Source organism: Panicum virgatum, chromosome 8K, assembly GCF_016808335.1.
Source record: "Panicum virgatum strain AP13 chromosome 8K, P.virgatum_v5, whole genome shotgun sequence".
NCBI classification, from domain to species: Eukaryota; Viridiplantae; Streptophyta; class Magnoliopsida; order Poales; family Poaceae; genus Panicum; species Panicum virgatum.
Genome location: NC_053143.1, coordinates 26263839 through 26291320, shown reverse-complemented (window position 1 = coordinate 26291320; position 27482 = coordinate 26263839). Strand labels below are relative to the sequence as shown.

The 27482-nt window shown below is 43.0% G+C and overlaps 2 protein-coding genes across 12 annotated transcripts; one reads left to right on the top strand and one right to left on the bottom strand.

Moving 5' to 3' along the window:
• Positions 1-1414: 1414 nt before the first annotated feature.
• Positions 1415-10061, top strand: LOC120644290. Of its 11 annotated transcripts, none has more exons than XM_039920895.1 (8): positions 1415-1643; positions 2454-2974; positions 3238-3785; positions 3890-4217; positions 4314-5116; positions 5264-5348; positions 8129-8419; positions 8584-9173. In XM_039920895.1, exons 2-4 carry the CDS (start codon positions 2634-2636, stop codon positions 4174-4176), a joined length of 1176 nt encoding a protein of 391 aa, XP_039776829.1. In that variant the 5' UTR covers positions 1415-1643; positions 2454-2633; the 3' UTR covers positions 4177-4217; positions 4314-5116; positions 5264-5348; positions 8129-8419; positions 8584-9173. The 11 variants fall into 11 exon arrangements, 9 of the variants coding, with proteins under 9 accessions (XP_039776829.1, XP_039776825.1, XP_039776828.1 ...); XM_039920891.1 differs by having other exon boundaries at positions 1718-2974; XM_039920894.1 differs by having other exon boundaries at positions 1415-2974; positions 4314-4471; positions 5005-5116; positions 5259-5348.
• LOC120644292 lies at positions 10015-25080 on the bottom strand. Its single transcript, XM_039920897.1, has 2 exons — positions 24941-25080; positions 10015-11084 (listed from the first exon to the last, which is right to left on the bottom strand). The coding sequence occupies exon 2, from the start codon at positions 11082-11084 to the stop codon at positions 10179-10181; it is 906 nt and encodes a 301-aa protein (XP_039776831.1). The 5' UTR covers positions 24941-25080; the 3' UTR covers positions 10015-10178.
• Between the last annotated feature and the right edge of the window lie 2402 nt (positions 25081-27482).

Here is a 27482-nt window from a genome sequence, read left to right as displayed (position 1 = left end):
CGGAGCACAGCACGCCGGGGCACGGCGCGCGCTGCCGTGCCGTGCCGCGTAGTGCCGCCGTGCCGGCATCCCGGCCCAGGCACAACCCTACGAAGCGCTAGCGTGTCGTGCCGTGCCCCTGGGCACGGCAGCACGGCGGAGGTGGCCGGCGGCCCGGCGCAGAGCATGGGGTGGAATGGATGCTCGAAGATGGTGGCGGCGGCCTGCGTGGGGGTGGCGGCGACGGCCTGGGAGGTGCAAACGACCTGCGCAGGCGGCGACCGGGGAAGACCTACGAAGGCAGCGGGCCGTGGGCAGCAATGGCGCCCTGTGCGGGGGCCGGGGAGGGGGGACGACCTGTGCGTGCAGCGGTAGCGACGCTGGAGGCAGGGTAGAGGCAGGCCGCAGGCGCGGGCGAATCGGCGACGGCGCACGTGAAGGGGGCGGCGGGTCTGGTGGAGAGAGAGGGAGGGAGTGAGCGAGGGGTGTGTGGAGGCCGCCGCCGTGCCCCAACGGGCCGCCTTCGTGCCCACCAGGGCGAGGCTGTGCCTCCTGTGCTGGGGCGTTAGCGCGTGCTAGTGCCGCGGGCCACGATGGCGGCCCAGGCACGGTCCGAGGCCTAGCACGGGCACGGCGCTGGCCCGTGGGGTCACAGGCCGGCCGGGTTAGGGCCGTGCTTTTTCGGGCTGGGCCCGTGCCGGCCTGTCGGGCTCAGCCCACCTGGCCAACTATACCCGCCCACCACCCCCGCACGTTGGCGCCACTGCGGGCCGCGCCCCTGCCCGCCGCATGCCGCTCTGCCGCATGTCCCGCCCCGCGGCGCCGCCCCATCCGTGGAACCTATATATCTTCCAGAAGTTTTTTTTCTAATCATCTTCCAATATTTGAGATTCGTGCAAACATCTACCACCATTGGATCTCCACAGTAAAACCTAGCCTACCGTCTCCTTCCTCCCGTGAAGCCCGCGCCACCACGCCCGCCACCCTGCCCGCCGTCGCCCCCGATCACCTCCGCGCCATGGCCGCCGCAGCCCCCGGCCCCCGTCGCGCCCGGCCGATGCCCCCGACCGCCTCCGCGCCATGGCCACCACGTGCCGCCGCTCCTGGCCTCAGCCGCGCCGTGGACTCCGCCGCCCTTGACCTCCGCGCGCCGCCGCCTCTGGTCTCAGCCACCGCCCTGCGCGCGCCGCGCGCCGCTGGGCTCGCCGGAGCTGCCGCCGGCGTCGGAGAAGGTGAGCATTTTTTTAGATTCAACATTTCAATATACTAGTTTAATATTTTTAAATATTGGTTCAACATTTTTCAGATATTAGTTCAACATTTATAAAATGCTAGTTCAATATTTTTAAAAACATAGTTCAATATTTTTCAATAAATAAATATTAAATAGATTTTAATAGACTTTATACATGAATTGATTAACCATCCTCCCCGCCCCACCCGCCGGCCCCGCACATCGCGCCGCCGCCCCCAGCACGTCCCAGCCGGCCGCCCCTCCAATCTCTCTCTGCTCCTGGATGGCCGCCCAATGACGCAGCCCTGCAAACCGAAATCACCGATCTGAGTCGGGCGGATCGAAGGGCCGCCACTCGGTGCTATCTCCGCCCACGGCCGTCACCGTTCCATGCTCCGATGACTTCTCCCCCGAAGGTCACATCGAGCAGGTACTCGCTTCTGCTTAAACCCTCTTCTCTGCTTGGTCTTCTGCTAGCGCTGGTGCTGGTTCGCTCTGTTCTAGGTGCTATGCTTCAATCCATGGATGAAGATTCTAGGCGATCCTGGCCGATGCTATTTACTAGCCGATTCAATCCATGGAGTTCCTTGCCCATCCATTTAATCCATGGCCGATCCAATTGATGGTGAGTTCTGGCTGATCCATGGATTAAAAAAATTCATGCCCAATCAGTCCATTCAAATAGTGTTTAGGGTTCAATTTTCTGGTCAATCCAATTGAGGGTGTGAATAATCCAGCTGGTCCTTACATGTCAATCCAGGCCATGATGTTCAGCTTACATACATGTTGATCCAGTTGCATTGTTGGACTGAACCAAGTATTTGTTCGTCATGCCACTTTAAACCAAGCCATGTGTGGATTGAAACTCATTGAACTTGATGTGTAAATCTATTTTTTTCTGCCTCCTGCATCCATTTGTGCAGTTCTCGTGGTGGTGGCTGCAGCGTATTGAGCATATAAATTATTTTCCATTGGCAAAAAGAAAAACATGTTTGCTTTATATGAATTATGTTTATCTGGACTGGTGGTGAGATGTTTTGGCCTTGGAAACTAAGTGTGTATATATTCAATTGCTGTTTTTTCTGGAGCTACGTCTATGGGAGAAAAACACTTGATTGCATATGTGGTGGCAAAATAGAGCTTTGATTTTTATGATGCATTCTGTTCTTCCTTTATTTAATTCATGATTATATATATAATGCATTCTGCTCTCTATCTATCTTTTTACATATATACACAGTCACTTCCATGATTTGTTTGCCAAGTTCGGCTAGGCGCCGATTAATCGGCGATTAGGCGCGATTACTCGCTAGGCGAAGCCCGTCGCGTCGTTTTGGCCCTAGGCGAGCGTCTAGGCATCCGGCGGCGACGAGGCGGTGCGGAGGCGGCGCGGAAGCGGGCGAATCGCGCGACTAGGCGGATGCGCCAAGGGAGGCTCGAAAAAATCGCCTCGCGGGCGAGCGCTCGAAGATTTCCCGCTCGGCGCGCGGCCGCGCGCGCATTTGCTCAGCTCGCCAAGGATTCCCCTGTCCCGCCTGCCATTTGCTCGGCCTGCCGGTCGAGCTCCTCCCTGCTGCTCGTCCCCGCCGGTCAGGCGACGCTGCTGCTCTTCCCCACCGGTGGAGGTCGTCGCCACTGCTCGCCCCCGCCGGTCGAGCTCGTCGGTTGTCGCCGCTGCTCGTCCTCGACTCGCGCGGCACCTGGAATCCAGACGGGCGACGGCGCACGCTGCTCCTCCTTGCCAGCCACGGGCCATCCAAGGTGAGTTCCCTCCCCCGTTGGCTGCTGCCCTGTCCCCTCCCTTTCTCGTTTCTCCTCTTCCCCGCCTGCTGCTCCCTCCCTGATCCCTGCTCATCTTCACTCCCCCGTCGGATGCTCCTCTCCCCTGCTCTTCTCTCCTTCTCCATGGCCGCTCCCATGCTCCTTTCTCCTTCTCCATGGCCGCTCCCCTACTCTTCTTCCCTTCTCCATGGCCGCTCCCATGTATTTTCAATTTTGTGATGCCTGAGTGCTTGACTGTATAGGATGTCGATGTCAGAAGCCGCAACTGCACATGAAACTGAAACAGAGGGAGTGAATCTCCTGAAAAGGAATTCAGATGATGTTGGATGGGAATATGGTGTTCTTGTTGATGCTAACAACAAAGAGAAGGTGAAGTGCAAGTTCTGTGACAAAGAGATGAGGGGAGGGATTTATAGGTTGAAGGAGCATCTGGCCCATGTTGGAAAGAATGTGAAGAAATGCACTGCTAGAACACCCCAAGCTTTGGAAGCTAAAGAGAAGTGCAAGAAAGCACTAGAAGATGCAACGAGGAAGAGGGAGGAGAAGACTGTTCGTGAGCTAGAACTTAGAGAGGAAGTTAATGTATCTAGAGTTGGAGAGTCAGATGAAGTCACTTGTGTTGGAAGTTCACAGCCTCATAAATTAGGACCAATTGACAAATGGACACGTGCTATTGATCCTAAAGCTACCAATGCTGATTCTTTGAAGCAACAACAGCTGAACAAAGAACTGTGGAAAGAAAGAGTTCATGAGGTGCATAAGTTTATTGCAAGATGGGCCTATAATCATGGTAAATTGCTAGTATACTATGCTGTTTTTACATTTTAAAATTCATTAGTTGCTGTTATTCATGAACTGAACACTAATTAGGCTTCCTTTTTTAAACATTGGCAGCAATACCTTTCAATGCATGTGACAATGATGAGTTCAAGCAAATGTGTGAAGCAATTGGACAGTTTGGTCCAGGACTTGTACCTCCATCTCAAGATGCATTGCAAGGGAGTTTGCTGGAAGAAGAATATGCAAGAACCAAGAGTTTGCTGCAGGAACGTGAAGCCGAGAAGATGAAAAATGGGTGCTCTATTATGACTGATGCTTGGTCAGATAGGAAGAGGAGAAGCATAATGAATATATGCACTAATTGTGCTGATGGAACCTCCTTCATCAGCTCAAACATGTGAGAGGTTGTGTGAACTCATCAATCCTGTCCACTGAGGATCATGTGAGTGGGTCACCGCCTAGAATCCGACTAACGCCTAGCCGAACTTAAATTGTTTGATATCTTCTGTTTTTCCTTATTTTTTCATTGGATTCTCAGATGTCATACATGTGAGAGGTTGTGTGAACTCATCAATCCTGTCCACTGGGGATCTCAAAACATTATCTATTTCACTAAGGACAGTTGAATTGGATGGCAAATGGATTATTATGAAGAACTGAGATAGTGTGGCCAATGCGGCTGTTCCATTAGAGCTGGTATGCTTCTTTCATGTGGCTGCTCTATTGAGCTGATATGTTTGTTTTCTCTGAGCAAAGCTACTTTCCTTCTTACTTTATCATGGTCACCATGTATTCCAATTGGGATATCTTTTCTTTATGTCGTACTGGAAAACAATTTGTATTGATGATCTCAATGTTATCAACAAAGTTTTCTTGTCTTGAAAGTTGAAACATCTTTGCAAGCATATAATGCTATTCTCGAAACCTCTCATATGATTCTTTGTTTAGACTATGTGCCATGCCGTTTTGTTTTTCTAGTTCGAATTATAATCACAGAATCAAGCTGATGCAGGTTCAGTGTCAAGTTTGACTAAAATCTTCTCAATTTTCAGTTTTACTGGTATATCTCTATCACATATTTTGAACATACTTGAAGTTGTGGGGAATAATAGAGTAGGATTATATTGGAAGGCTGTAAAAGAAACAACTCTGAAGCCATGCATTTTCTATATAATCAATTTATTACTATATATAATCAGTTGGAAATTTAGACTGACATATATGGGTAGATCTATGCACACATGTTGGGTACAGGAGAAGAGCTATAAGCCTGCATGTCCATGATTTTTCAATATGCTGCTGAAGAGACCTTGAACGCGACTTATCAACCTGATTCAAAAGGTGTGCTATTTTAGTTGATTACACACACGGTTGAGTACTGAATTTCCTTTGCTGATAATAATTTTTATTGCTTTTCTGCTTCAGATTAGAATGTATAACCTTTCTTATTTGTTCCCAATTTGATCCATACCATTCGTTCTAGAACAGTTTTGGAGCTGCGTGAGGCTGATGACCACATGGTGCAAGATATACTCTGGAGATCTTCAGGCACATTGTTAGTTCCAGGCATCAGGTATTGCTTTTATATTTACCAGATAGATTGGTTCCTGTCATCATCTTTAAAAGCACCACATATATATTACTCCGAGTAGTCTTTTAGAGGAGTTTTGATGATGTCATTATCTGAGCCACATAGACATTTTTTCTTTGGCGTCTACAAGGTACTCCTTGGTTGTGATGTTTAGCTTAATTTCTAGAAGCATTTTGGATGGGTGCATGCATAGAACTTTCTGATTCAATTTAATTAACCTATATCCCTTTCAACTGGTGTTGTAATGTTTCCAGTACGCTAAAATAGTATATATATTATAGATAGCGAGCAGGATACATGGTATAGGCAATTCAAGCTTTCCCTTTGCTAGATTAGTTATTTATATGCTTGTACTGTTGTACACATACATTGAAGTCAACTAACTTCTGCGTTTTAGTGGATCTTGCATTCCTCTCTACCTGTTTTTTAACGCTGGATCCAAGGCAAAAATGCTCCTAGCACATCGCTGAAGATTTTTCTTAATATTTTGTTCACTTTCCATTAATTCATATATATAATTGAATGTGATTCGTGTACGTGCTTCCAATCCTATTTTTTTGATATATAAAGGGTTTGAGCCAATTCCCTCAGTGCCACAAAAATTTGTATAGCTTCCTTCAGTGCCACAATTTTTTGTGAAATCCCTTCAGTACCATGTGATTTAATTAAATGATTCTTTCTTGTAAAATGCTCTGCAAGTTTCAGTAGAATCAGGCTACCAACTATGACTGTGTGATTAAATTAAGTGTTGTTTCTTTCTTGTAAAATGCCCTGCTACTGCCCAAGTGCCCATTTTCCAGCATCAAAGTTTTACCCTCAAAACTTAGTTAGGAAACCTTCTCTGTTATATTGGGTAATTCCAAGAACCGAGCATACTCACTTTGTATAGTCCCAGGAGGCCACCCACGTAGCCTTAACCTGGGTGCTTGCAAAACGTGTGTACCTCTCTGAGAACTGCTTTCAGCGAGTTTCTTGGTCAGCCATGGTTCGGTACTCCCCTTATTGAGACAGAGCGAGGGAGATCTCATCTCGCCATTGTCAAATTTTGTAATGACTTCACAGTTAATGCATGCTTCATAGTTTACTGGCACGTATCTTGTCCACCCATGTTTTCTATTCAGTTCCTTTTCCCCTAATGGGTTGCTACTTTCATGGGTTCATGTGGGTTACATTGGTAGATTTACTTGCTTATGGATTTTGAGGATGAAAGAATTTTCTGCTCCTATCTTCCTGAACACTGAGTTCATGTGCTGCGAAGGATCAGCCAACACATGGGTCTGACTGTCTGAGTACTTGTGGTTTAGGGGAGGGACACCATGTTATACAGTCGTCCGACTAATCGCGATTAGTCGACCTTATCGCTCCGCTGGCTTCGATAAGTGAAACGACTAGCTTTTGTCGATCAGATGTCTGATCGTCCGACTAATCGTCGCCTAATCGCGATTAGTCGTCCGACTAGCTACTTGGACGATCAGGCCAAAACCAAAAGATGTCCAGCAGACCAGAACTCCAGCCCGCCGCCTGTACTGGGCTCAATTAGGCCCATTAGCCATTAGGGTTAGGTTAACTATATAACTTGCACCATTAGCCATTAGCCATTAGCCATTAGGGTTAGGTTAACTATATAACTTGCACCATTAGCCATTAGCCATTAGCCATTAGGGTTAGGTTAACTATATAACTTGCACCATTAGCCATTAGCCATTAGCCATTAGCCTGTACTGTGTGGGACAAGAATATGGAGTTCTGGACAGTTCAAACATCAAATCTCACAAGTGTCACCAAACTGACTATCATTGTGGTGTTCCTGCTTGCTATATAGTATATAAGTACATATACATGTACATATATGTCATGGGATATATAGGACGACTATAGCGACGACTAGGACCGACTAGGGTCGACTAATCGACCTGATCGACGACTAGTCGCGACTAGTCGCCTTATCGGTGCCATGGCGACTAGGTTTGATTAGACGACTGTATAGCATTGGGAGGGAGGCGATTCAGAAGGTCCATGCAGCTACACAGAGGTAAGATTGGACTCAATTTTTTTCTTGTGACATCTACTCGTGGTCTATTTTTGCTGAGGTTCAATGGTGGCCGCAAACCTTATTTTTATTGCACATCGTAAGATTGGACTCAATTTTTTTCTTGTGACATGTTCTAATCCTCTTTTCTCCCTTGCAAATGTGTGTATGTTTCCAGCCGATCCAATCGATGATGTGCGTGCATTCAAAAGTTTATGGTTCAAACAATATATTGCTGACCAGTACTCCTGGGAGGACCTAATCGATAGTGGTCTTTGAACAAGTTGATTTTTTAAAAGATCTAGAAATTGATAGATATACTTTGAAACCTAAGGTAGATATGAATAGTAACAAAAGATGCCTTCTGCATTGTAGAACTTACTAATGATAGCAATCAACCTTTTATTTTAGAATGGTTATGTTATAGGAAGATTCTGCAGAGCAAAATTTTGTTATGAAATCTAAGAGAAATAAAGAAAAGCAGAAAATAGCTGATAGATTTAGATGTTGGTTCTAAACATTAGGAATAAGGGATCATCATTAACTTTGCCATATCGTTTTCTTGCTTGACTGTCGTAGCCTGTCACACGAGTGCTTTCCTTATCTGTGAATTATTGCAAATCTTTTGAAACAAATATTGATTCCAGTGCTTTATGTACTTGGTGATCTAATTTTGAAGTTAAGTGATAGGTGTATATGATGCATGTCCTCATAGAGGAACTATATGTTGCAGGTTTGGCAGCCAAAGCAATTTGTGTCAGTTTTACAAGAAGAAAACTGGTTGTTGGTTCACTATCTTCCTGATACATTACTGTCAGGTTTTGTGTAGTAAAAGTTTGATTGTAGATTAGTACAACTACTGTTACAGAAGGTTGCCACCATCTAAAGATCATGGTTATTATGCCACCCATATGGAGTGGGGGTGGAGATGCTTAGCTCTAGACTACATTGGCTGCTTGCTGTTGGTGATGGCAGCCTTGATCAATGAAAGCAGCATGTGGACCTTCAAGGGAATAATTGAAAGGTTAGGTTCACCCTTACTTTTGCTGTTGTTAATTTAACACGCATGATCTAATTTCATATGGACTTTCCTGTTATTGAAATACATGCTCAAGCATATTCCTGAAAGAGGTTTTTCGCTATGCATGCTCTTTTGAATTATTGTGATGTTTGGCGGAGAATGAGCAGGAAGTGCACAAGAGCAGAAGTTGTAGAGTGCTTCATCATTCAAACGGCATCCAAGAAATGAACTTGAAGGCTGGCCAAATTAGTTAAGCAGGACATAAGCATAATGACTCTAGAGTGCTGATGGCAAATGACATGATATTAAGAGGTTCGAGAGAATGGCAAGATGATCTAGAAAAGGAGGAACTATATTGGGGCATTTGTGTTCTTACCCTTACTTTGAAGTGTAATTGTGATTTTGCCATTATTTTTCTAACTTTGTGATTTTGCCCTTTACTATTCACAAATCAGTGCGATTTTACCCCTAGTCAATGGTCAAAACAGGGGCAAATACATAAAGATTAAGGGCAAAATCACAACAACTTGTGAAAAATGAAGGACAAAATCAAAAAGTTAAAAAAATGAGGGCAAAATCACAATTGCACTTCAAAGCAGGGGTAGGAACACCAAAAAACCTATATATTTATATGTATTTATTTGGTTCAGAAACTAATTTGAAAGAGGTATGTATGGTTGGCCACTGCTGATTTTGAGGAGGGATATGCGATCTTTCATGGATTGAAATTGGTCCTGACGTTTCACTGATGGGAACATGAAACAGTCTTGATGGGATGGATGATAATCATATTTCTATTTTTGGACATATGTGACATTTTTTATAGGGCAAGTAGGCGATAAGCATGCTTAGACCCATTGGAGTTTTCGAATTTTCAGATGCTGACAGGACGCAACTAAGCTGCCTTCACCAGATTACTAATATATGACAATTTTTAATAGCAGTTTGATTGTTTTGTTCCTAAGTAAGAACATATCGTAATTTCTTTGTACTGCAATCTTAGTTTTTGAGTAAACACTGACTGCTAATCACATGTGATGCTTATCATACTGCCTCAATATTACTAATTCATGAGGTTCACATGCATCTTTCTATGTGGGAAAGGCTATGTACACATAGATAAACCAACTTCAGAACAATTTGACTGATATGTACAACGTAGCAAAAATCTGATTAATCAGTTATTCAAAGAAGGGTTTCCTATTAAAAAGGTCTTAAAATATGTTCTCTTAGAATGTGTACTTATTCTTGGAGAATTCTGCTCATTTTTTCATGGATAAATGCTACTTCTCCTGTAATGTCGCTTTGGAAATAACTTCATGTGTATGTCAGCTTGTTGCTTGCCCAAGGAGCTTGTGACTTGCAGCTACTACTACTTGATTCAATGATCAAGAATAGCTGAATCATTTGTTCAGCTTCTAGGTTCTAATTATTTGATGTTTTACTGATCTCTTTATATTTGTGACAGGGCCTTGACCAGGAGGAAGAGGTTTCGGGTGTTGGACGAGAAAAGGGTTAATGGTGGTGGCTATAATTCCTGAAACTAAAGTATAGCTTGTTATGAGTAATATATCTGTAACAACGCACGGGCACAAACATAGTACACCTTAAAGGACCAATTAACAAATGCAATCATATTGTATCATACAGATCGAGTATGTACATCCCTCCTAGCCTCCCGTCCATCGAAGCACTAACCAAATCTTACTAGCATTTCAATAGCTAATGGAGCTAATTATTCTTGCATCTCCCATCGCCCTCCTTAACCTAAAAGCGCTGACGATGTCCCCGTCGTTGGCAGCGGTCCAAACCCAAGAATGGTGGCGCAGACCGTGGCCGCCCCAGTACTGCCGGCAATTGCTGCACCTGCTGACGCCGGCACGACGTTCACCGTCCGCCTGTACGGTCCAAACCATTTGGCCACCATGAACCGCCGCTTCCTCCACGGTGGTACGCTGAGGCCCTGGCTTTTCAGCGAGCGCCTCGCCGCCGAGGCGGCGACCTTGATCAATCGCCGCACATCCTCAGCCGGCGCCACGAGGAATTCTGGTAGCACCGCGCTCACGGCCTCGAACTCCGCCGTCGGCCGCGCGACCTCGAACTCGGCTGCAAAGCCCATGTCCACGATGAACCTCGTCTCTTTCTCTTCGGATACGATGACGTCTATGTACTCGTAGCTTCCGGCGACCATGCCGCTTGACTTGTCCCATCGCGCTTTACAGAGGCCCGCGTCGTGACCGCGCTCCCGAAGGCGCGACATCACCGCTCGTCGGAACGCCGACCGGCTCTCCCGGACTTCGTCAAGCCCTTCCACAACGCTGCCAACCACAGCGACGAGCCTGAGACGGAGATCGTCAGGTGGGCCAGACGGGTCAAGAATGGCTCTGATCTCGTCCACTACCCCCGCCGGCGGCGCCGAAGAGCCGCTCCTGCCGTGTCCGTCCTCGCCGTCCGAGTCCTGATCAACGGTGAGCAGGGACGACGACGGAACAGTGGCGTCCGTCTCCAGAAGATACTCGTTGACGAGGCTGGAGAGTGTGGCCGCCTCGTGCTCGCTGCCGCTGGTGTCGACGCTGCTCGGGAGCACGGTGAGTCGTGCTCTAGCGGCGAGGTGGAGCAGCTCTGTGGCGCGGTTCGCTTTCCGGGCACGCACCGGTGCCGCCCGCATCTGGAATTGTGAAAGTGGATGCATGTCAGGGAAAACCAGTGATTCGTGTGGAAGACATGGGACGCGGCGCGTGGTGACGTAATAACACCGCATATGAATGTACTGGGGGCTGTGACATGGACATGTCAATCATGTGTCGACACACTGCGTCATTGTTTGCTCATCAGTGAAGGAAGAAAACAGTTGGGGTAGAAACTTAGATCGATACTTATACATGTCCTGACAATTGCGGTTTCTGTTTAGGTTTCTAGCCTTTATCCAAATCGGACGAACAGGGCCTTTTATTTGTGAAAGGAAATTTATGCAACAGAAAAATAATTTACGTGTCGTATCGTTTGCAAAGTTTTAAATCGATGGCTAAGGCATCCGACGGTCACCTTGCTAATGATTTGAAAACCAAACTAAAACCACACCAAACTATTTTATTATTAATATATTTTAGAAACGGAACCAACTCTATCCACTTGCTATTCCACCCAAACGAACCCAAACTACTTGTTGTCTTCCTCCAAAGCAACCAAACCAATAGTTTCAACCGAAACAAACCGGTTTCAAACTACTACGTTAAATTTTCTCCAACTAGTTTAATGGCTCAGCTCTTGGCGTGGGGTCTATATATAGTTTAAGCAACACTACTTTGCACAGAGTAACTGCTAGTCTTACTGAGTCCTCTCCAAAAAAAAATTAGTCAATTTCGATACGCGAGGTTTTATTTCTAGGGCTCGACTCTTGATGTGGGGCCCACGTGTAGTTCTAGCCACACTGCTTTGCACAAAGTAGATGTCAGTCATACTGAGTCATCTCCAACAAGTTTCGGTCAATTTCGATAAAATTCTATAGTGTGAACGCAATGTTTTATTTCTAGAGTCCGGCTCTTAATGTGGGGCCCACGTGTAATTCTAACAACACTGCTTTATCTAGAGTAGCTGCAAGTTATACTGAGTCATCTCCAATAAGTTTCGGTCAATTTGGATAAAATTTTATAGTGTGAACGCGATGTTTTATTTTTAGAATCCAGCTCTTCGTGTTAGGACCGTGTAAGGGAGTGAACCATACCAATCCAAACTATTCTGAAAGAGCATCTAAGCCCCTAGTGGGTTTTGGAGTGTTGATTGACAACACGAATAAAGGACTAACTTGTTTGTATGAGATCATGAGCAGGTATTTAATTAAGTAATGGGTACTAAATGAGATGGCTCATGTGTTGCAAGCAAGTGTGTTTATCCCATTGGTAAAATGTGTATGTGACAAGCAAAACAAGAAAAGAAAAATAGAGCAAGGTATTCATGGTTGATATAAAAGCTCTAATATGAGAAGACTTGTTTCGGTTTAAAATGGGATTTAAAGTGACAAGTAAAGGTTTTGTGAATGAGATGTGATATGCTTATGCATAATCTCAAATGTGGAAGATCTTGTCACATGTGATAAATGGTTATTAACTAAAGAAGCAAGCAAGGCAAAAGAGAATGAGACATGAGTTAATGCATATATGATGTCTCAAATTGGAAAGCTTGTATATAAGATTGAATTGAGAATTCGAACTGACAATGAAGATTTCATGCTTGACACAAATCAATATGAGTTCAAGATGGACGGCTAGGATAAAGATAGAGGACCGAGAGGCGTGTTTCAAGAGGCTACGCAAGCGACGGCTTGGGGGGAGCAAAGAAACCGATATGGGTCAAAGGCCGGATATCCTAGAGTCATTGAGAGCTCTATATTGAAGAGTGTCATTATTAAAGTAAAGAAAGTGACTTGTGAATCAAGTTGGATTTCACTCCTATGCAAATCAAAGATTCAAAGTCACTAACTCAAAGCGGGTATGCTCAAAGAAAGAAGATGTTGATGCCACAAAGTACTGAAGAAAGGATGACATGATCAAAATGGATTTCATTGAAAGTTAAATGTGATACAAGCCTACATGAAGCTATATGTGATGCAAGGATGAAGAGTTGGAATTCGAGAATGGGTTTCTAGGTACTAAGCTTGGAGAAGGGAAATTGTGGTTGTGCCGAGGAACCAATGCTAGGGTGACGAAACGTTCCTTGGGTTCAACTTGAAGAATCTTGATCATGAATGGTGTTCATATTGGCAAGTATCAATCTTTCTAGAATCTTGTTATGTAGACGGTGACTTGAACTAGAAGTGGATTTCATTCAAGGAAGATGTGCTCAAAGTAAAGAAGCCAAGTTGGATGCACACCTCAGATTGTGTTTAATCAACACACGACATAGGATGAAAAAGAGTAGCTCAAGAAGTTGAAATGTAATTTATCTTTGATCTTGAGTTTAGGTATGCCGTACTATCAAGAGAGATGCATCACAATGGTCTTTGGTTTAGTCTCAGTGCTCAAGTAACCCATTTGAGTTGAGAGAGACACAAAAGCCTCACGTACACATTTTAACATTGCTGCCAGGGCAAATCCGGAAGTTCCGGATTTGGAATCCGGAAGTTCCGGATTTGGCACACGTGGTACTAATGGCTATTTGGTTTGAAAACCCGGAGGTTCCGGGTTGTAGAATCCGGAAGTTCCGGATTCTAACTGTCACATAATGGCTAGCTTTGTTGGGACCAGCTATTTATACCCCTTAGCCCCCTCCTTGGTGGGCTGCTGTTCCAGGCTCTATTCAGTTCGTTGCTGGTCGTCCCAAGAAGCTTGGTAGCCATAGTTGAGCTCTCCCCAACCTCTCTTTGTGAGATTATGTGATTAGTGTATATCCTTGAGTTGGGTTGAGAGAGTGAATGCTTGAGAGCACTAGAGAGCACAGCAAACCTTGAGCACTTGAGATTAGCCGTGATTTGTGTGACTCGCATTTGTTACTCTTGGAGGTGAAGCCTCCTAGACGGCTAGACATCGCCGGCTAGCTCCCAAGGATTGTGGTGACCAGCGGCAAGTTTGTTGCAACACCGATCTTGTGCCACGAGGGCGCATGGTCATATAGTGGAAGGAGGAGATAGCTTGACCTTGGGGTCGATACAAGCTTCCTCAACGGAGACTAGGATTCACACGTGGGTGCACGGGGTGAATCTGAATTTCGGTAAAACAATTCCTTATGTTCATTGCATTTACATTTACTCGTGGATTTGAGGAGTTCTCCATTAGACACTTGTGTCTTGGAGAGATTGTTGTTTTGTGTGTGCAGGATCTGTGTGAACCTGCTAAAGGAACTTAACTGGGTAGACTCTACAATTGGGGTTTGAATTTATTTTCATTTACTAGCACTATTTTTATTATGTTCACTCTGTTCTGAGTGAACTCGGAAGTTCCAGATTGACAAACCCGGAAGTTCCGAGTTCACCCTACTGTCTAGCCCAAATCTGGAAGTTCCAGATTTGAAACCCGGAAGTTCCGGGTTTGGCAGACAGACAATTTTATCCACTGTGTTTGAGTGAAAATTTTTATGTGCGCCTATTCACCCCCCTCTAGGCGACATCACGGTCCTTTCAATTGGTATCAGAGCCTAACTTCACATCAAAGCTTAACCGCCGTGAAGAAACGATGTCGACGTCCTATGAGGTACCCATTGAGCCGCTTGTAAGTGATGGCTCAAATTATGCTTCCTGGTCCATTCAGGTTTGTAAACATTTGCGGAAGCTTGGTCCGCTTGCTGAATGGGTTGTAGTTGCAAGCATCCTTCCTCCAAATTTTAGTTGGAAAAATGTTGATATAACAAATCAAAGGGAAATGGATTGCATGCAACTCAATGCATTAGTTACTGATTATTTGCTGAGTTATGTATGCGCAGAAATTAATGATATCATTCTTGAGGATGAAGAAATGCGAGAAAATGCTCATCTCATTTGGAAATTTCTCAAGAATCTTTGTGACAAAGATTGCTCAGTGCCATCAGTAATCAGCACAGCCTATCAAAAATCATCTGATAAGAGTTGGGAAGATAAAGTTACAGAAACCAGTGACTTAACTCCAGAAATTACAGCAAACCCGGAAGTTCCGGATTCAGAACCCAGAAGTTCCGGATTGGAGAATAATGCTGAAATATATCAATCAAATGATGAATCAGCCTCTAATGGTTCTGCTCAATCACATTATGGTAATCATCAGTGCTTTGTGGCCACAGCTGAAGACAATACAGATTTAGATATTGATAATGGTAGTAATTGTGATAGTGATGATGATGATGAGGAGCTAATGCTTGAACTTAGAAAAGTAAGCAAGAAGAGCAGAGAAACAATCCTTGGGCTGATGAAAAAGGTGATGAAGCAAGATCAAGAAATAAAGAAACAAAAGAAGGTTCTCAACAAAAAGGATGATGAAATCAAATGTCTTGCTCTAGTAGAAGAGAGAAATCATGATCTCAAGACTCAAGTAGATGAGCTCACAAACAAGCTTATGTATAAGCAAACTCGTGGTATGGAAGTCAAATGCTCAAATGAAAGGCTTATGGATTCACTTGCCACCCTAGAGATAGCTCATGAGGTCATGGTTACAGTGGTAAAGTCAAATAAGCAAATTGACAACACTTGCTCATAAAATGAGAACAAAGAGAAATAATCTTGATATGAGCAAGTAATCGTGGAAGATTGCAATGATGACCTAGCTCTAGAAAATGAAGTGCTCAAACAAGAGGTTGAGAGGCTCTCACAAGACTTGTCAAAATTGAAAGGCAAGAGTGTTGTGCAACCTTCTCAAGATAACCGTGCAACCATGGTGAAGAAGCTTGAGAAAGGATCCACCGTGCAAAACTCATGCAACCTTATACACAAGTCAAAGGAGAGCAAGTCTCAAACAAAAAAAAAGGATTTAGCTCATGTCAAATGCTTCAAGTGCTCCAAATTGGGACATTATGCTTCAATGTGCTCAAATATGCAAAAGGCCAGAAAACTCTCTCCAAGCGTCAAAGAAGTCTTGCCAAAAGAAGATGTTTTGGCTGCTGTAAAATGGGACACAGAATTGCAACTTGCCCAAACAAGTCAAGCAAACCCGGAAGTTCCGGATTGTACAACCCGGAAGTTCCGGTTTTGAAATCACAACGGCATTTCAGGCCAAACAAGGGTTTCAAGAAGGCTCAAGAAAAATACTTGGAGAGGAAAGCAGTCAAGGATAATAAGAACAAGCCATCAAACAACATCAAGCACAAAGTTTGCTATACATGTCGAGAAAAATTACATCTTGGTAAGGATTGTCCAAACGGTAACTCTCCTAAGCCAAACTCGATCAACAATGTACCTTTATACTATAGGAGACCTTCAAATGGTGTTGGTGCTGGTAGGATGACGAGTTCATCAACTACTCGTCCAAGAGCCATTTGGGTTCCCAAATCTTTGTTGACTAACCTTCGTGGACCCAACTTGGCTTGGGTACTAAAATGTGCTTGAAAGAGTTAGCAGGTACTCAGAGATGCATTGTGGACTTGGCGAACATGAGAAGAGTTTCACCTCAATATCATTGTCCAAAGTTCATCTAGAAAATCGTCAAGTTCAACTCAAACTGATCCATCAATTCAATGCATCTCCGATAACAAGTATCTTCTTCTTAGCTAATCAAGTTCTAATATCTGAAATTGCTTAGTGTGGTTTCATGTAGAAGAATTGTTTAGCATCCTTTGTAAATTTGAGTTATCCATGCAAATATCAATTGTGATGCTCTTAACAAGCTCTGTGGTGGAGCTAGTGCTTTAGTAACAATACAGGAGCATCTACAAGTGTTGAAGAATCAAGAAAGGTTAAGAATTCATGGATTACAATAAGTCAAGAAAGTCTGGTAAACCCGGAAGTTCCGGATTTCCAAAGAAATCACAGTCGAGGAATATCTGCTGAAAGACAGTGTTCTTGACCTGACTCTTAGGACTGTGAGCTCATTCTTGACTTACTCAATGTTTTAGATACAATCTTTGATTAAATTCGACCAAGATATGAAATGAGTCTCCTCAAGTGTCTTTATTGATCACAAGTGCATATCTCAGGAATCCTATCCTTTATGCACTTATTTAGGGGAGATTATTTCATATTTTGTGCCTTGCTACTAACCTCGCTTTCAAGGCTTCATGTGTGTAGAGAACATATACATGATCACAAGGGTAATATGCTTCACTACAAGTATGCCAGTTGACTTCAAGGTCACCAATCCAACTTAAAAAAGGTGTATCTAAACTCAAAATTGGATTGATTATCACTTTGTGTGGCTGTTCTCCATAATATGACTTAAGTTCCTCATTTGGTTTTAATCGATCAAAAGATGCACATATACTTGCCTCCATATATATATGTGCATTATTCACTCTTGAGAAACTTAGTCCATGTTATGAGGCTTTACTGCTTGACGATTCATTGCCTTCCACATTTAAAGAATCATCAAGCACAAAGCTAGGGCTTGTACTACTAATGTGATTTACTTGGGCTTCTGAGCTTTTCATGATTAATCGAAAGAAAAGAGTTCAAGTTATGTTTATAATAATTATGTGCAAGCCATGTATGTGAGATCCTTCTCTAGTGAAGGACATGGAACCTAAAGGGCCAAGGTATGTTTTATTAGAGTCAAGTATTTATGATTAGCATCTAGACCCTCTACATGCTAGTGTGTGCATGTTTTGTATCAAGTAATTCAAAGTCATTTAGTGTAACTTTAGATATTTGGTTGATACCTTCTTTTGAGATTGACTCAGTGTCAAGAGAACTAAATTGTTGTGAGGTATGAGCCAAATATGCTAAGGACGGTGTTTGACTTGAGTTACTAGATACATGAGTGTTATAGGATCGATTTTTTCGAAAAACCCAACTAGTATGCTAGGTTGTTTGCAGTTTGGAAACTTTTGGTTATTGGTCTTTGTGACCATGTCAAGTTGCCTTGTGGTTATAGTTACACTTGTTTGATTGTTGGCTAACCACCAAGCAACAAGACTCTTTCAAGTCCATAGGATCTATTCCAATCTCATATCAAGGGCTATATTTGTTTGGAAATGCTATCTCTCATCAAATTCAAGCCTAGGTTCCTATTTCAATTGGATATCTAAGACAAAGGAACCAAAATATCAAAATTTTTCTCTTGTCAAGGCCCTCTCATCTAGAAATCAAACTCTATCAACACTTTTGAGATATTTTGCTCAATTCTGAAAATAGTCCGGATTCTCTGGGTTTCAGCCCGGATTCTCTGGGGTGGCCCGGATACTCTGGCTTTTCTCCCGGATTCTCTGAAGTTTATCCAGTACAGTTGTAAACCCGGAAGTTCCGAGTTTGTAACCCGGAAGTTCCGGATTTAGTGGGTAAACATATTCACCACCAAAGTTCTGAGAAATTTCCATGGATATATTTGTTCCAAAATTTTTATGGATATCTAAGAAGTTGGAACTCACATTTATCTCGGACAAATTCTCCAATATCAAGTCTTGACCGAGGGGTAATGTGAAACCCAGAAGTTCCGGATTTCAACCGGTATATCACTATTCAGCCCGTGACTTACCCTTTCACCTCTCATTCTCTCTCCCACATACTGCCCGACACTTCTACTGTTCTGGAGAGGCGATTTTGTGGCGATTCAAGGTTTTGATCAAGGATTTCAAGGGGCAAAGGTGGGCCCTTGGTGATTTCAATCCAGAGGTTCCGGATCCACCCTCCGGAATCGATTTCAAACCCTTCCCACCATGAGCAATGGTACAAAATCATTCCTTTTGCTCGATCTCTTTACCTAGGATTGATCTGTTCGATTCCTTTGGTAGAACACCTACATTTAGACCATAGATGTTGTCATAGCAAAAGTAAAGGTTTTGTGAATGAGATGTGATATGCTTATGCATAATCTCAAATGTGGAAGATCTTGTCACATGTGATAAATGGTTATTAACTAAAGAAGCAAGCAAGGCAAAAGAGAATGAGACATGAGTTAATGCATATATGATGTCTCAAATTGGAAAGCTTGTATATAAGATTGAATTGAGAATTCGAACTGACAATGAAGATTTCATGCTTGACACAAATCAATATGAGTTCAAGATGGACGGCTAGGATAAAGATAGAGGACCGAGAGGCGTGTTTCAAGAGGCTACGCAAGCGACGGCTTGGGGGGAGCAAAGAAACCGATACGGGTCAAAGGCCGGATATCCTAGAGTCATTGAGAGCTCTATATTGAAGAGTGTCATTATTAAAGTAAAGAAAGTGACTTGTGAATCAAGTTAGATTTCACTCCTATGCAAATCAAAGATTCAAAGTCACTAACTCAAAGCGGGTATGCTCAAAGAAAGAAGATGTTGATGCCCACAAAGTACTGAAGAAAGGATGGCATGATCAAAATGGATTTCATTGAAAGTTAAATGTGATACAAGCCTACATGAAGCTATATGTGATGCAAGGATGAAGAGTTGGAATTCGAGAATGGGTTTCTAGGTACTAAGCTTGGAGAAGGGAAATTATGGTTGTGCCGAGGAACCAATGCTAGGGTGACGAAACGTTCCTTGAGTTCAACTTGAAGAATCTTGGTCATGAATGATGTTCATGTTGGCAAGTATCAATCTTTATAGAATCTTGTTATGTAGACGGTGACTTGAACTAGAAGTGGATTTCATTCAAGGAAGATGTGCTCAAAGTAAAAAAGCCAAGTTGGATGCACACCTCAGATTGTGTTTAATCAACACACGGCATATGATGAAAAAGAGTAGCTCAAGAAGTTGAAATATAATTTATCTTTGATCTTGAGTTTAGGTATGCCGTACTATCAAGAGGGATGCATCACAATGGTCTTTGGTTTAGTCTCAGTGCTCAAGTAACCCATGTGAGTTGAGAGAGACACAAAAGCCTCACGTACACATTTTAACATTGCTGCCAGGGCAAATCCGGAAGTTCTGGATTTGGAATCCGGAAGTTCCGGATTTGGCACACGTGGTACTAACGGTTAGTTGGTTTGAAAACCCGGAGGTTCCGGGTTGTAGAATCCGGAAGTTTCGGGTTCTAACTGTCACATAACGGCTAGATTTGTTGCGACCAACTATTTATACCCCTTAGCCCCCTCCTTGGTGGGCTGCTGTTCCAGACTCTATTCAGTTCATTGCTGGTCGTCCCAAGAAGCTTGGTAGCCATAGTTGAGCTCTCTCCAACCTCTCTTTGTGAGATTGTGTGATTAGTGTATATCCTTGAGTTGGGTTGAGAGAGTGAATGCTTGAGAGCACTAGAGAGAACAGCAAATCTTGAGCACTTGAGATTAGCCGTGATTTGTGTGACTCGCATTTGTTACTCTTGGAGGTGAAGCCTCCTAGATGGCTAGGCGTCGCCGGCTAGCTCCCAAGGATTGTGGTGACCAGCGGCAAGTTTGTTGCCGCACCGATCTTGTGCCACGAGGGCGCATGGTCATATAGTGGAAGGAAGAGATAGCTTGACCTTGGGGTCGATACAAGCTTCCTCAACGGAGACTAGGATTAATACGTGGGTGCACGGGGTGAATCTGAACTTCGGTAAAACAATTCCTTGTGTTCATTGCATTTACATTTACTCGTGGATTTGAGGAGTTCTCCATTAGACACTTGTGTCTTGGAGAGATTATTGTTTTGTGTGTGCAGGATCTGTGTGAACCTGCTAAAGGAACTTAACTGGGCAGACTCTACAATTGGGGTTTGAATTTATTTTATTTACTAGCACTACTTTTATTGTGTTCACTCTGTTCTGAGTGAATTCGAAAGTTCCGGATTGACAATCCCGGAAGTTCCGAGTTCACTCTACTGTTTAGCCCAAATCCGGAAGTTCTGGATTTGAAACCCGAAAGTTCCGGGTTTGGCAGACAGAAAATTTTATCCACTGCGTTTGAGTGAAAATTTGTAGGTGCGCCTATTCACCCCCCTCTAGGCGACATCACGGTCCTTTCATAAAACCGTTTGCACCTTGAAACCAATCCAGACCAAATCTTAGGTGCGTAGAATCCGCTTGTCTCCGTCCAATCAAAATCCGGAGGCAAAACCAAACCACTCGACCGGTTAAGATCCAAACCCTTAGTAGCTTGATTTGACGGCAAGGCTGCCGTTATCATGTTTAGCGGACTATAGTCGGCTTTATTACACTAAATAATATAGCGGCTGCCCTTTCTAACAACTATATTCGTCTATAGCGATAGCTATAGCCAGTTATTTAAAATCTAAATCATCAGCGAGAATGTTCGATGAGATGCCAAGAGTTGGAAATTTGCGAAATTTTCCACTAATAAACGTATAAAAGCTTGATGTGCCGCTGTACCCATGCGTACTCGGTACTCCCGATCGGGACGCATGAACGGCTACATGATTCACCAGTTGAAAGGCAAAATCAAGTTCCACCGGGACGCATACATGGGCTCTATACTCTTAGGTGCTGTGTTGGAAAAAAATTGGATGCACCCAGGGCGCACCAGCGCCTCCATGCACCCCCACCCTGATGTCCGCCACCTGTCCCATATCCCACATCTGATGGCTCATGCATCCATAGCACAACCCCTGATCTGGCTCCTGCACTCCCCTGATCGCCGTCAGGCCGACGTGGGCCAGCCCCCGATCTCCCCCTGATAGCCATCAGAGCAGAGATGGGGCAGGTGGCAGGCATCAGGCAGGGGGCGCACGCAGAGGCCGCTGCGTTCGAGGTGCGCCCAATTTGTTTTCCTGTTTGGATGGGTTATTTTACGGCGTGATCTGATCACACCGTGAAATGATAACAATAATTTCTGTTTATTTCATGTTTGATGGAATCCGATAGCACTACTACAAAAATAATTTATAGCAACACCTCTATTTTTCTTCTTAAGAGCGTTTCAAATTGTAACATATTGCTACAAATAGAGCGAAGTTACTGTAGTACTCGAACCACCTCTAGAAAATTATTTTTACGGATAGATCACCCGTCAGCCACCTCTAAAAATGAGCGTCATTACAGGGGTAGGTGACGTCACCCGCCCTATAAAGAGCATTTTTAGGGGTGGGTACCCCGAAAAATTGTGGCATTTCCTAGTATGGCCCGTCCTTACAAATAGTTCCACGTAAAAAGTTAATAATTTTTTCATATGATCTCGGATGAAGTCAAACTTTATATCAAAACTGTAGAGAATGACGAGATCTAAAACTTTGTAGTTGATAATTTTTTTAATTTAAGATCATTTAGTGGTCCAAAAAATATTATAAGTTCACTAATAGCTATGACTATATAGTATCTCATATAACTCAAGTCACACTTTGAGATTTTCACAATGTTAATCTTTATATATACTAAATATACATAGCATATTTTTTTGTTTCTATAGTTCACAATAACCATAGTGTAGAAGTTTCACATTTTTATTTGTTTTGATATATATAAACATTTAAATAAACTTTTGGATAAAATAGAAAAATATTTTTGGGGGTGGTGACATCATCCATCTCTAGAAATATTTGTAGGGGCGGGTGATGGCGTCACCAGCCCCTACAAATCAATTTCCGAGTTAATATAGAAGAATAGCATAGTCCATAGAGTCATAAGTGACTATGTAGTGTGGTGGTATGGATATTACGCGTGACAGTTTAGGTAGGCAGTTAGAATCCCAGGTGATGCAAGTGTGCATATTTCATTAAAAAAATTTCAGCTCGACACAGGGCTAGTGTTGGTGGCTGGTAACTAGCTAGAATATTTTTTCCTTTTTAGTTTGGTATTTTCGATTTTTTTGTACTTTTTTATTTTTTGGACATGAATTTGTAGGGACGCATCATGGCATGACCAACCTCTAGATATTGAGTTTTAGGGGCGGATGCAGTAGCTGCCTCTAAAAATGAAATTTTTAGCTGCGAGAACTAAGAGCGGATACTGCACCCATTCTTAAAAATATTTGCCCCTAAAAAATATTCTTTTGCAGTAGTGTAGGTAACAGATACCTGACCTTCAGTGAGGTGATTACACCCGATTTGTGCTGTAAGCGATTGCGCCGCATCATTGCAAGGATCTAGGACAAAGAACGGATAACTCCTATCCCTTCCGCGCCGCCCTAATCGAGTGACGAGAGCTCAGTCCATAGTATCGATTGTTAAATCGAGCTCCTCCGCACAAAATCAGGATAAGTGGGTGTTTGGCGACGCCTAACGTGCTGTTCAAATCGAGCCTAAATAGTCGGTTAAGGAGTTTAGCGGCTGGACTAAAAAAATAGCTAATAGCGGGTTAAATGAGGCTACAGCGGACTATAGCGGCTAAACTACACATAAGTTCAAATAGGAGTACCATGACTCAAATAGCTATAACGGGTTATAACGGAAGCTATAGCGGGAGATTTAAATAAAACCTATCAAATTGAAACTGCAGAATGGAGGGCTAGAACAGCAATCTTACATGGTTGATTATGGTTGTGCTCTGCGCGCGGTGGCCAAAATCAATTCGTCCGCCCACCGGTCGCGCATGGTGATGATCAAAACAAGTTCCTCCACACGCGGCCAAAACTCAGTGACAACCAAAACGAGCTCCTCAAACAATGGCATTGAGTTTGGCGAGGCCTAACGTGCTCTTCTGCTCTGGTGGTCAAGCTTGGCCCCTCCCAAATTGACCTCGTGCTCTGCTTCTCTGCTGTGCTGCAAGGTCCTTCGAACCTCCTCTTCTTCCTTGCCGCGTCAGTGATCGATGGAATCAGTGGTGGTATGGCAAGGAGTCGAAGGGAAATGCCTGCTCTTCTTCATTCAGCCAGATCCGGATCGGACTTCGGTGCCATCTTCTTCCTTTCCTGTTACCGCTGTTCAGCCAAACCCAAACCAAGCATGGAATCGTGCATTCTTTTACCGTTACAGCCCTATAGAACTTTTTCCTTTACGTTTGCGTTACCATCGTGGAGCTAAACGCCATTAGTACTTTCACACTTACAATGTGTGGCAATCTCGCAAAAAATTGGTTGAACACATATAACAAAATTCTGATATAGTAGTGCAGTGTCTCAAAAGTCAACGAACACTCACCATTTCTATCAATACAATGTAAGACCGCTTCTAATGGCGGTGTTGAAGTTGTCTGCTAATGTGGACCTAAGAAACAATATAAAAAAAGAAGAAAAACGAGTTCATGTGCTTCCCGGTTCCTACGTGGGCTCGCACACCGCGCGGGTAAGAGTGGCATGAGAATGAGACCATGAGATAGCGAGAAAAAGAAACTACAAGCGTTGGGATTTTCACGGTTCCTGCCTCCACCACCTCATTGGTGGTCAATGATTTTGTCGGCCATTGGACATAGGCCCTGTTTGGATGATTCAGGGTAAATTTATCTCAAAGTAAATGTTTTACGCCTATCATTTACCTCTAATAGTTTTACCCTATAAAGGTGTTTAGATTAGGGGTAAATATGGTTGGGGATAACGTTCAATGTTTAGTAGGTAGCTAGGCTTGATAGGATAGCCATGAGAGAGAGCCAGGCAATAATTGCCCTACTTTTGGTTGGATCTAGGCAAGTTTTACCTCTATTTGACACCCAAAGAGGGGTAAAGGAAATTTGGGAGTAAAACATTTGCCTCAACTCTTTTTACCCTCATGTTTGGATGTTAAAAGTAAAAAGTACCTCCTTTTACCCCTTTTACTCCATTTACCCCTCCATCCAAACAGGGCCAAAGTCAAAAAATGACTCTCGCAGCGGAAATATGGAATGTTTGGTTTGTATATTACATTTAGTTATTTGTTTACTCCGGAGATGGGAGATCATAGTAAAATTTGACACCCAGCTTTGATAGATTCTGAAGCCGGAACAAGAGTGTATGCATGGCCAACAGAGCATATATATGTCCCTATTGATCATTCCCACTAACCGCGATCAATATAAGTGCAAACCTTCCAATTGTTAGCAATAATAACTTGCCATGAAGATTTCACCTTGTTCGCCAATGGCCACAGAAGAATCATAAACCAAACAAATCAAGAGAAACAATTGGGCAGGTACAGATTAAGCAAACGTACCTTCGAAAGCTTGGTGAAAACACTTCACGCAGGTCTGCCCAGTGCCCAGTCTCTCGGTCCCTCCCTTGTTCGATTGATTGTTGCTTCATCCGACAAGAACTGAACAATGAGAGTACAATGCCTGTGCGTTATATGTTCCCCTTTGGCCGATGCCATTATTGGAAGCAGAGACTCCAAATGAAGAACACCGACGCCTCTGTCTAGGTTCCTTTTATCTTACCAAAGGCATCTAGATACATCGAACCAAAGGGCACCAGTGTGCAAGTAGAGTTATATACACCCGGCATTCCAAATTATAAGTTACTTTGGCTTTTGTAGATACATAGTTTTTACTACGTACTTGGACATAGGTTATGTCCAGCTACAAAGTAAAACTATATATCTACAAGGCAAAACGATCTATAATTTGAAACAGATTGGGTACGTAAGAAGACCTGCTGCAAAGCTGGAGTATACTAATAAGTTTTCTTGGTTATTAACTATACAATGTCAATTAGTGAGAAACTTAGAGAAAACATGATCTACGTAAACCATGATAGTAATGAACTTAATTAGATTTTTCTGCTTATAACCAGTTTTTTCTCATTTACATGAACCAAGTGCAGAATAACTTCCTTTCAACAAAAATGTAGTCTTTATAACTCTTCATATATGTTAAGTCTATATATATTATATTGACTATAAAATAAAATAACTATGATAGGAAATTAATTCCTCTTAAATTTGCATATATGGTAATATAAGTAATCATAAAATACTATTACAAAAATGATTTTTAGGGGAAGATAAAAATATATTTCTATGGACGGTACCCGCCCCCGTTTCTCAGGTATGAATGCTATTTGCAGGGGCAGGTAACATAGGGTTTAGGGGATGGTAACACCAGCGCCCCTAAAAACCCATTTTTAAAAGCGGGCAGGTGATGGTGACCCTTCCCTAGAAATGGGTTTTTCTAGTCTGCCAAAATATTAGCCAATTTAAATTTGAAATTTGCAATTATGTTTTCTGCTATGTTTTAAAATTTAGATTCCTACCAATTTTGAGCTATCAAGCTAGTTCGCGATCTAATGTCACAGTGATCGAGACATGGAATATAAAGATAAATATAAATAATGCATACACATTAAATCATTATATGTATATAGCACCATTGGAGTATATCATTAAAGTGCATATTGAATCCATGTTTTTTCCCTATTCCATACCAACGCTACTAGACGCAGCACAATGCTCTTGACTTTTCACTCATGAAGACCAATGTATTTAGGGTCCATTGCTAATCCCTGTGCATCATGAAAATATTTGTCCTTTACGTTGATCACTTCATGCATAATGAAACGACATAAATCAGCGATGACATATAGAAGTTGTTGCTTATGGAGTTGTGTCTAGTGCTTTTTCTGTCCAGTCTACAATTAATAAATCCACAAAAAATTAAGAATGTGTTAGTTAGAGTAAAAAAATAATAGAAAAAAATAATATACACATATGCATCTATTCCTAATAAAACCTAGTCCCTTACACGTTCACGACCAGTAGTATATCTCCATTCCACCCTCATATTTTCACACATGTAGTACCCACAGTACGCAGAACCTAAAGGATGCTTGAGTTGGTGCACATAGTCATTTCTTTTGGTGTGTTGGCAGGATGAGCTCCTCCCGTGGAAATGTAGTTCTGCCAAGCCCAATTTTAAATAGAAATAAATGGGAAATTAGTTTATATATGTATACATTTATGGAGAAATTAGCACGATGTACATATGGATGATGTTGGCGCCTACCAACGGGGGTATTCTAATTTACGGGCGACCGTATGGAGGGTTCCGTACGGTCAATTTCCGACAAACTTTTTTTCCTTTTCTAGTAAATTTTTGTCATTTTGTGACAAAAAACTTCAAAGAAAATTTTTAAGAAACATATTTTGAAGAGAGGAAATAGAAAAAAATTTGAGGAGAAAAAGTTTGAAATAGAAAATTTTCAAAATGATTGAAAAAAATGAAGAAAACTTTTGCAACAAATCTAAACAAAAGAAGTTTGGGAAAAATTTTCAAAAAATATTTTGAAGAGAGAAAAGGAAAAAAATGATGAAAAAAGTTTGAAACAGAAATGTTTGAGAATAGTTGGAAAATATTTGAAGAAAAACTTTTACGTCCAAATCTAAACTAAAGAAGTTTGAAAAAAAGTTATGTAAAAAATTTTTGCAACCAAAAATCAAAAAGAAAAAGAAAAAACAAAAAAAAACAAAAAAATCTGACCACGGCATGGAGTTCACCGTCCGCCGCCTCCGGCCTCGCCCACGCCGCTCACTTCTCCTGTACTCCCCGCCGCCGCCACCACCGGCCTGCCGCAACGCCTCCCCGCCATCTGGCCCACCGCGCTGCACCTCCCTGTAGCCGGCCCCGCCGCGCCGCGAGGCTGTCGCACCGCGGGCTCTGCGACACCGCTAGCCCCATCGCATCGCGCCTCCCCTCCCCGCCGTCGGCGCACCGCGCTGCTCAACTACTAGGAAAAGAGAAAGATAGAGGAAGAGGATGGTGTCA

What these genes read in the sequence shown, in the direction of transcription:
- LOC120644290 (XM_039920896.1), top strand. Translation starts at nt 2,634, where the DNA reads ATGCGCCAAGGGAGGCTCGAAAAAATCGCCTCGCGGGCGAGCGCTCGA. An exon ending in CCAGCCACGGGCCATCCAAG is followed by an intron (nt 2,975 to 3,237) that starts GTGAGTTCCCTC and finishes TTGACTGTATAG; the next exon opens with GATGTCGATGTCAGAAGCCG. An exon ending in AAGATGGGCCTATAATCATG is followed by an intron (nt 3,786 to 3,889) that starts GTAAATTGCTAG and finishes AAACATTGGCAG; the next exon opens with CAATACCTTTCAATGCATGT.
- LOC120644292 (XM_039920897.1), bottom strand. Translation starts at nt 11,084, where the DNA reads ATGCGGGCGGCACCGGTGCGTGCCCGGAAAGCGAACCGCGCCACAGAG.